The sequence below is a fragment of the Oncorhynchus kisutch genome, linkage group LG14 (genome assembly GCF_002021735.2).
Source record: "Oncorhynchus kisutch isolate 150728-3 linkage group LG14, Okis_V2, whole genome shotgun sequence".
Lineage (NCBI taxonomy): Eukaryota > Metazoa > Chordata > Actinopteri > Salmoniformes > Salmonidae > Oncorhynchus > Oncorhynchus kisutch.
In genome coordinates, this window is record NC_034187.2 from 80,313,047 (window position 1) to 80,323,065 (window position 10,019).

General features: G+C 48.0%; 1 protein-coding gene across 1 annotated transcript in view; it reads left to right on the top strand.

Annotated features, from left to right (window-relative positions):
- The first annotated feature begins 146 nt into the window (after positions 1–146).
- LOC109880445 (wiskott-Aldrich syndrome protein family member 2-like) overlaps positions 147–10,019 on the top strand; it is an 11,017-nt gene continuing 1,144 nt past the window's right edge. The window contains 10 exon segments of the mRNA XM_031789039.1: positions 147–403; positions 2,445–2,608; positions 2,760–2,894; positions 4,493–4,646; positions 6,839–6,956; positions 7,248–7,369; positions 8,646–8,807; positions 9,069–9,402; positions 9,404–9,554; positions 9,657–10,019. The exon segment at positions 9,657–10,019 is cut by the window's right edge and continues 1,144 nt beyond it. Coding sequence (XP_031644899.1) covers positions 2,476–2,608; positions 2,760–2,894; positions 4,493–4,646; positions 6,839–6,956; positions 7,248–7,369; positions 8,646–8,807; positions 9,069–9,402; positions 9,404–9,554; positions 9,657–9,814 — 1,467 coding nt within the window. The 5' untranslated portion in view covers positions 147–403; positions 2,445–2,475 and the 3' untranslated portion in view covers positions 9,815–10,019.

Below are 10,019 nucleotides of genomic sequence, written 5' to 3' on the forward strand. Positions count from 1 at the left end.
GAAAAACAATGCCGGCAGTACTGCGGTCGGCCTTCAACTCAAAATGATCAATGGGAGGGGACAGTCATTCTCCCCTGGTTCTAACCCGCTGAGAGCATACTCTGGAATGTGCGTTAATATCTCCACCCCTGCTACGCAAACTGCGGACAGATGTTTACGACTAGACTGGTGGAGTTACTTCCAAAATGCCATGTCCTCGCTGATGACATAGATTGAGAGGAACCAATCGGCGCCTGGAATGTCGAAGCCTTGTCCAATCAAAAGTTCACAAATTTGGGACCTCTCTTTGTGATCTCCTTAGTCCCTCTGTTTACAGTAAATCTTTCATTTTTGTTGCTGCTGAAAGACTCCGAAAAGTAGAAACAAGACTAATTTGACTGATTCTACAATTGGCCGTTTAACGGTAAGCGATCAGTGTTTATTTAGCGCGTTTTTCTGAAGTTAATATAGAAGTATTGTTTTCTCCGACGATTTTCGGACATAATGAGGGGCGCTTTCTATTTTACTTCCTGCTAAACTGACAAGGCCGAGAGCCCAGGTTTCATGTCAACTTCCCTCGCCGTGACTATTGTAATGCAGTTTCTGGGTGTGTTACTATGTTTAGGACTCAAAACAGGTCTCCTTTCAGATGAGTTTTTATGTTGAGAAATAAATTATTTGTCAGGTACAGAGTTGGGATAGGCTGTCTTGCTTTTGTGTCAGTGTAAAAGTCATGACACACTGGCGCGCTCCATTGTCGCTACACTGATGCACTCAACTGTATGGTAGATAGTTTGGGCGATGGGACATCTGGCTTCATAACATTCTGTTTTAGTCAGGGAAGTTTTTTTTTTGTCTGTTTACGTCATACCCAAAGCTTGTAACCAACCAGTAAATATTAATCAAATGGGATAAATGAGCTTGCCTGTCAAGTGAAATGCACCGAACAAGAAGACCATAGTAGCTACTGTACCCTGCTAGACATTTGGCTAATTGTTTTAACTCCATAGAAGTGTTTTATAGAGTGCCGAGACAGCAAATGCACATTAGTGTTCACTGGAAAAGCCGAGGATAATTCACTTGGGCTGTGGTTGTTCTAATGGGAGTTGGTGTTGACTAGAGCGACCCCGTGTGGCTACTGGGTACATTACAGTATTATGGTGCCGGGGTTGATTGAGTCGAGTTCCATTCATGTCCCTACCATCTATAAATGTGTGTGTGTTGATCCTCCACCACCAGTCCTCCATATTGTTTGCACTCCTCTCAGATGTATGCACATTGAAAGGGGTTAAGGGAAGAGGGGAAGGACCAGAATAGAACTAGGCTGTGGTTTTGGTTCTGCTTTCGTCGTCTGTCTGCTACTCGGTCACATGGTGTTTTATTATACAGAATGGAACTTTGTTTCTCTTTTAAACGGCGGATAGAAATCGAGCGTCTCTAATCTGCATCACAAAGACACATCCCTTTGTGACTTTTTTATTTCCCTCACCAACTTTAAACATCAGCTAACCGATCGCTGCGGCTGTACATAGTCCATCTGTAAATAGCCCACCCAATCTACCTACCTCATCCCCATACTATTTTTATTTGATTTACTTTTCTGCTCTTTTGCACACCAGTATCTCTACTTGCACATCATCATCTGCTCATGTATCATCCCAGTGTTAATCTGCTAAATTGTAATTATTTGCTCCTATGGCCTATTTATTGCCTACCTCCTCATGCCTTTTGCACACACTGTATATAGACTTTCTTTTCTCTACTGTGTTATTGGCTTGTTTATTGTTTATTCCATGTGTAACTCTGTGTTGTTGTCTGTGTCACACTGCTTTGCCTTATCTTGGCCAGGTCACAGTTGCAAATGAGAACTTGTTCTCAACTAGCCTACCTGGTTAAATAAAGGTGAAATAAAAATGATTTTTTTTTTAATCCCACAGTGGGATGTCTGATCTAGAAAACACATTTCTATCTGACCAGTAAAGTCTTCTCTATCTGACCAGTAATGTCTTCTCTATCTGACCAGTAATGTCTTCTCTATCTGACCAGTAAAGTCTTCTCTATCTGACCAGTAAAGTCTTCTCTATCTGACCAGTAAAGTCTTCTCTATCTGACCAGTAAAGTCTTCTCTATCTGACCAGTAAAGTCTTCTCTATCTGACCAGTAAAGTCTTCTCTATCTGACCAGTAAAGTCTTCTCTATCTGACCAGTAAAGTCTTCTCTATCTGACCAGTAATGTCTTCTCTATCTGACCAGTAAAGTCTTCTCTATCTGACCAGTAAAGTCTTCTCTATCTGACCAGTAATGTCTTCTCTATCTGACCAGTAATGTCTTCTCTATCTGACCAGTAAAGTCTTCTCTATCTGACCAGTAAAGTCTTCTCTATCTGACCAGTAAAGTCTTCTCTATCTGACCAGTCCGTCTGTCTTTCTCACTCCCCCCCCCCCCCCCCCCCGCTCCTCCTCCAGGGGAAGCCCACCGCCCCCCTCCCGTCACAAAATGCCGTTGGTGACGAGGAACATCGAGCCTCGCCATGTGTGCCGCCAGGTGCTCCCCAGCACCATCCGCAGTGAGCTGGAGTGTGTCACCAACATCAGCCTCGCCAACATCATACGTCAGCTAGGCAGCCTCAGTAAGTTTCTGTCTCTCTGTGTGTGATGTGAGTTTATACCTCGGGAAATGCTTAATGCAATGAAATGTATGTGTATTGTAGTATGATTGTGTGTGTCTTGTTATGTCATCATGTGTGTATGTAGGCTATAAATATACATTTGTTTGTTTAGGTAAGTATGCAGAGGATGTGTTTGGAGAGCTGTTTGTGCAGGCGGGGACGTTTGCTATCAGGGTGAACTCACTGGGTGAGAGAGTGGACCGTCTACAGGTCAAAGTCACCCAGCTCGACCCTAAAGAGGAGGAGGGTAAGAGACTGACATTATACACAGTGATGTAACGATCAGTCCCCGGTTCAAATGATTAAGATATGAGTGCATCGGTCTCCGGTTCAAATGATTAAGATATGAGTCCATCGGTCCCCGGTTCAAATGATTAAGATATGAGTCCATCGGTCCCCGGTTCAAATGATTAAGATATGAGTGCATCGGTCTCCAGTTCGGGGGAGGGGGGGGTCCCGTGCCCAATTTCCCATATGGCTAAGCTTAGGTGCCCACATACACTATAGACATATTGATGGGTTCTTATTTCTGAAATATACTTATTCATTTCACTGATGGTGAGAGGGTAATGTATCATGTTTACATTATGTCACTCACTGAGGGAGAGAGGGTAATGTATCATGTTTACATTATGTCACTCACTGAGGGAGAGAGGGTAATGTATCATGTTTACATTATGTCAGGACATGTCACTGAGGGAGAGAGGGTAATGTATCATGTTTACATTATGTCACTCACTGAGGGAGAGAGGGTAATGTATCATGTTTACATTATGTCACTCACTGATGGTGAGAGGGTAATGTATCATGTTTACATTATGTCAAGATATGTCACTCACTGAGGGAGAGAGGGTAATGTATCATGTTTACATTATGTCAAGATATGTCACTCACTGAGGGAGAGAGGGTAATGTATCATGTTTACATTATGTCACTCACTGAGGGTGAGAGGGTAATGTATCATGTTTACATTATGTCAGGATATGTTATCGTTAGCCATCAGGGATCCTATGGGAGGAGAAGAGAAACAGTCTGGTGCCCACATACACTATAGATACCTACACACACACACACCCCCCAGCTCGGCGAGGCCCAGCTCATGAGCTCCATCAGCAGCAGATTTGGTTTATGATGGAAAATAAATGTGATTTTTCAACAAATGTTAGTGCGTCGAATACTTTCGCATTGAACCGAATCGCATCGATTCGTTCCTCTAATCGAACAGCATCGATTCGTTCCTCGAATCGAACCGCATCGATTCGTTCCTCGAATCGAACCGCATCGATTTGTTCCTCGAATCGAACCGCATCGATTCGAGGAACGAATCGAACCGCATCGATTCGAGGAACGAATCGAACCGCATCGATTCGAGGAACGAATCGAACCGCATCGATTCGAGGAACGAATCGAACCGCATCGATTCGAGGAACGAATCGAACCGCATCGATTCGAGGAACGAATCGAACCGCATCGATTCGAGGAACGAATCGAACCGCATCGATTCGTTTCAAACTAAAAAGGATCGTATCGGAGCCCATGTATCTAGATATGTATCCTACCGTCTTGAAAGGGAAATATGCACATCCCTCATTATAAACCACAGGGTGGTATCCCAGACTCAGTTTAAGCGACTAAAAAACTATGTGGAATCTTAATTGAACGTGATTTTTCAGTTCCTGACTGGGACGACCCAGTAAACATAACAACAGCCCTGTGTTTAGTATTCAAGTCACAATTCAGTAGATGTAATGCAACAGATACCGTTTGCTTCTGTCTCAAATACTAACCCTAACTCTCTCTGTCTCCTTCTCTCCTTCTCTATATCCCTCAATCCCTCTCTCCCAGTCTCTCTGCAGGCCATCACCCAGAAGAAAGCGTTTCATAGTAATCTGACTCAGGACCAGCAGTTATTCTGTAGACCCTCTTTACCACTGCCTGTACAGGAGACTTATCTGACCTGCAATCCTCCTCCACCACTCAACAACCTCAGCCAGTACAGGTACACACACACACACCTCAGCCAGTACAGGTACACACACACACACCTCAGCCAGTACAGGTACACACACACACACCTCAGCCAGTACAGGTACACACACACACACCTCAGCCAGTACAGGTACACACACACACACCTCAGCCAGTACAGGTACACACACACACACCTCAGCCAGTACAGGTACACACACACACACACCTCAGCCAGTACAGGTACACACACACACACACCTCAGCCAGTACAGGTACACACACACACACACCTCAGCCAGTACAGGTACACACACACACACACCTCAGCCAGTACAGGTACACACACACACACACCTCAGCCAGTACAGGTACACACACACACACACCTCAGCCAGTACAGGTACACACACACACACCTCAGCCAGTACAGGTACACACACACACACCTCAGCCAGTACAGGTACACACACACACACCTCAGCCAGTACAGGTACACACACACACACCTCAGCCAGTACAGGTACACACACACACACCTCAGCCAGTACAGGTACACACACACACACCTCAGCCAGTACAGGTACACACACACACACCTCAGCCAGTACAGGTACACACACACACACCTCAGCCAGTACAGGTACACACACACACACCTCAGCCAGTACAGGTACACACACACACACCTCAGCCAGTACAGGTACACACAACACACACCTCAGCCAGTACAGGTACACACACACACACCTCAGCCAGTACAGGTACACACACACACACCTCAGCCAGTACAGGTACACACACACACACCTCAGCCAGTACAGGTACACACACACACACCTCAGCCAGTACAGGTACACACACACACACCTCAGCCAGTACAGGTACACACACACACACCTCAGCAGTACAGGTACACACACACACACCTCAGCCAGTACAGGTACACACACACACACACCTCAGCCAGTACAGGTACACACACACCTCAGCTAAGGGGAGGACGGCTCATAATAATGGGGTGAATGGAATGGTATCAAACACACTAACTTTTTCCGTTCATTTTATATATGTATATATATGTATGTGTCTGTGTCACTACATGGCCAAATGTATGTGAGGCCTGGCTCACAGTCGGAGTCCAATTCATCCCAAAGGTCTTTGATGAGGTTGAGTTCAGGGCTCTGTGCAGGCAAGTCAAGTTATTCCACACCGATCTCGACAAACCATTTCTGGATGGACTTCACTTTGTGCACGGGGGTATTGTCATGCTGAAACAGGAAAGGGCCTTCCCCAAACTGTTGCCACAAAGTTGGAAGCACATAATCGTCTAGAATGTCATTGTGTGCTGTAGCGTTAAGATTTCTCTTCACTGGAACTAAGGGGCCCGAACCATTATTCCCCCTCCACCAAACATTACAGTTGGCACTATGCATTGGGGCGGGTAGTGTTCTCCTGGAATCCGCCAAACCCAGATTCGACTGCCAGATGGTGAAGTGTCATTCATCACTCCAGAGAACGCGTTTCCACTGCTCCAGAGTCCAGTGGGGATGAGCTCTACACCCCTACAGCCAAGGTTGGCATTGATCTTAGGCTGCTCGGCATAAATGGAAAACCACGAAGCTCCCAACTAACAGTGCTTGTGCTGACGTTGCTTTCAGAGGCACTAAGGACAAAATGTTGATGCTCTTCAGCACTCGGCGGTCCCGTTCTGTGAGCTTGTGTGGCCTACCACTTCACTGCTGAGCCGTTGTTGCTCCTAGACGTTCAGCACTTACAGTTGGGCAGCTCTAGCAGGGCAGAAATGTAAAGAACTGACTTGTTGGAAAGGTGGCATCCTATGACGTTACCACATTGAAAGTCAGTGAGCTCTTCAGTAAGGGCCATTTTACTGCCATTGTTTGTCTATGGAGATTGCATGGCGGCATGCTCGATTTTATACACCGGTCAGCAACGTGTGTGGCTGAAATAGCTAAATCCACTCATTTTGAAGGGATGTCCACATACTTTTGTGTATGTAGTGTACTTTCTGAAGGCACTGTAGCTGGCTAGACTACCATTCTAAAATGTTTAGCTGACATGCCTAATTCAGTGACGAACTTTCACCTTGTCTATTCTACTATTCGTACTCTTTTTTTGGGGGGGTTGGGAGCCCTAAGTGACCCTCCACACACACACACACACACAAACACACACACTGATTTGGCCTGTTGTCATGATTAGGGACGATGGGAAGGATGCTCTGAAGTTCTACACCGACCCGTCTTACTTCTTTGACCTGTGGAAGGAGAAGATGCTGCAGGACACCAAGGACATCATGAAGGAGAGACGCAAACACAGGGTAACACACACACACACACACTTTAATTCGACAGTAGTTTGTTTTTGGCCTGTTGGGAAATGTACGTCCTCTTCTTTACACACAGTATTGAAATGTACTTAAAAAAGAGTTAAACACTCTTTTCTGTTTCTTTTTGACTCCTTCCGCCTCTCTCTCTCTCTCTCTCTCTCTTCCCCCCCCCCCCCCCTCTCTCTCTGTCTCTCTTTCTCCCCCCTCTCTGTCCCTCTCCCCCCCCCCTCTCTCTCTGTCCCTCTTTCTCACCCCCCTCTCTTTCTCTATCTGTCTGAGTAGAAGGAGAAGAAGGACAATCAAAATATGCGGACTCTGAATCCCAGAAAGATCAAGACCAGAAAGGATGAGTGGGAACGACGCAAGATGGGGGAAGAGTTTGTGGTACCCAAGAATGACATGGGGTGAGAGATGGAGAGAGAATGAGAACGGGGAGTGAGAACAAGGTGAGGGAGTGAGAACAAGGTGGGGGAGTGAGAACAAGGTGAGGGAGTGAGAACAAGGTGGGGGAGTGAGAACAAGGTGAGGGAGTGAGAACAAGGTGAGGGAGTGAGAACAAGGTGAGGGAGTGAGAACAAGGTGAGGGAGTGAGAACAAGGTGAGGGAGTGAGAACAGGGAGTGAGAACAAGGTGAGGGAATGAGAACAGGGTGAGGGAATGAGAACAGTGAGTGAGAACAAGGTGAGGGAGTGAGAACAAGGTGAGGGAGTGAGAACAAGGTGAGGGAGTGAGAACAAGGTGAGGGAGTGAGAACAAGGTGAGGGAGTGAGAACAAGGTGAGGGAGTGAGAACAAGGTGAGGGAATGAGAACAGGGTGAGGGAATGAGAACAGGGAGTGAGAACAAGGTGAGGGAGTGAGAACAAGGTGAGGGAATGAGAACAGGGTGAGGGAATGAGAACAGTGAGTGAGAACAAGGTGAGGGAGTGAGAACAAGGTGAGGGAGTGAGAACAAGGTGAGGGAGTGAGAACAAGGTGAGGGAGTGAGAACAAGGTGAGGGAGTGAGAACAAGGTGAGGGAGTGAGAACAAGGTGAGGGAATGAGAACAGGGTGAGGGAATGAGAACAGGGAGTGAGAACAAGGTGAGGGAGTGAGAACAAGGTGAGGGAGTGAGAACAGGGTGAGGGAATGAGAACAGGGTGAGGGAATGAGAACAGGGAGTGAGAACAAGGTGAGGGAGTGAGAACAGGGTGAGGGAATGAGAACAGGGTGAGGGAATGAGAACAGGGTGAGGGAATGAGAACAGGGTGAGGGAATGAGAACAGGGTGAGGGAATGAGAACAGGGTGAGGGAATGAGAACAGGGTGAGGGAATGAGAACAGGGTGAGGGAATGAGAACAGGGTGAGGGAGTGAGAACAGGGTGAGGGAGTGAGAACAGGGTGAGGGAGTGAGAACAGGGTGAGGGAGTGAGAACAGGGTGAGGGAGTGAGAACAGGGTGAGGGAGTGAGAACAGGGTGAGGGAGTGAGAACAGGGTGAGGGAGAGGCTATATGAAGTGGAGAAGGAGAGAGAGAGAGAATATGGAGGGAGGTTCTGAGTCTGTAGGGGAGAGGGTGGTCCTCTATAATGGTTTTAAACAGTTTAATTGTGGTGTCTTGTCATTGATGAAAAATACTCTCTTTTTTGTGTGTGTGTTTTTTGTTTTGTTGTTGTCTGTGCCTCGTGTATCTTGGTGTGTAGAGAATCTCTTGAGGGTCTGAATGGCAGTATTGGTTCAGGAGAAGGCTGTTATTCCCCTGATGGTTTAGACCAGAGTACAGGGTCGTATGCCTTCGATCCCGGCTCCCCCCTCCCTCCCCCCGCTCCCGATGACTTCCTGCCCCCTCCACCCCCAGACATGACGTAAGTAGAGGATGGAGGGGAACAGTGTTTGCACCTCATAATTGACCAAATACTGTAGTTTTTACACATTTTATGCTAATTTAGCATTGCTAACATTAGCGTCTACTCGCCAGTCAACACCCTTCATCTCCAGTGGTCAGAATTGTTTGGATACAGAGCATTTTGGAGAACCCCGTGCCCTGTTCCTAATCCATCCCGTGCCCTGTTCCTAATCCATCCCGTGCCCTGTTCCTAATCCATCCCGTGCGCTCTCATTGGCAGGTATGACGGACAGTACGGAGCACCATCCCAGAAGCGCACCAGCGTTCTGAGCCCCACACACCCTCCTCCAGCCCCTCCCATGACCTCTTCTGTTTCCAGTGGCTCCCGGCCCAACCTGGCCCCTCCCCCTGCCCCCCCTCCCCCTCCCCCTTCTGGCTTGGGGATCCCTCCCCCTCCCCCCTCTGGATTTGACTCCTCCCCCCCTGCTCCCCCTCCTCTCTTCTCCTCTGCCTATCCCTCCCCCCCTGCCCCACCTTCTCCTCTCTCCCAGACCACCATCTCTCCACCTCCTCCCCCCTCTCTCCCCCAGGGTGGTGGCGCCCCTCCTCCTCCTCCCCCCGCCTCCCCCAGGCCCTCCTCCCCCCTCTTCTGGCCTCCCCCCTCCCTCCTTCTCCATTGGGGCTCCCCCTCCTCTCAAACCCACCCAGGTTCAGCCAGAAGCCCCCGCTGACGCTCACAATGACTTGCTGTCAGCTATCCGGCAAGGTACGACACACACACACACACACACACACACACATAGATAGATACCAGTACACACAAACACAAACACACCCTAAACCCCCCCCCCCCCCCGCTCTCTTGCAGGTTTTAACCTTCGTAAAGTGGAGGAACAGAAAGAGCAGGAGAAGAAGGATAACTATGGCAACGACGTAGCGGCCATCTTGTCTCGCCGTATTGCTGTGGAGTGCAGCGACAGCGAAGACGACTCCTCGGAGTTGGACGATGACGATTGGTCCGAGTGAGGCCTCCTTCTTCCTCAGTCCTCCTCAAGAGAGAATGCATCATGTCCTTTTGCCATTACTTCTTTATAACCAATGATCTGAGGAGTAGAGGGCCAAGACAAGTGTGTCCTCTTCCACACTCCTGTCTAAGCCAGTCACATTCCCCCGTGTGCCAGTCACATTCCCCCGTGTGCCAGTCACATTCCCCCGTGTGCCAGTCACATTC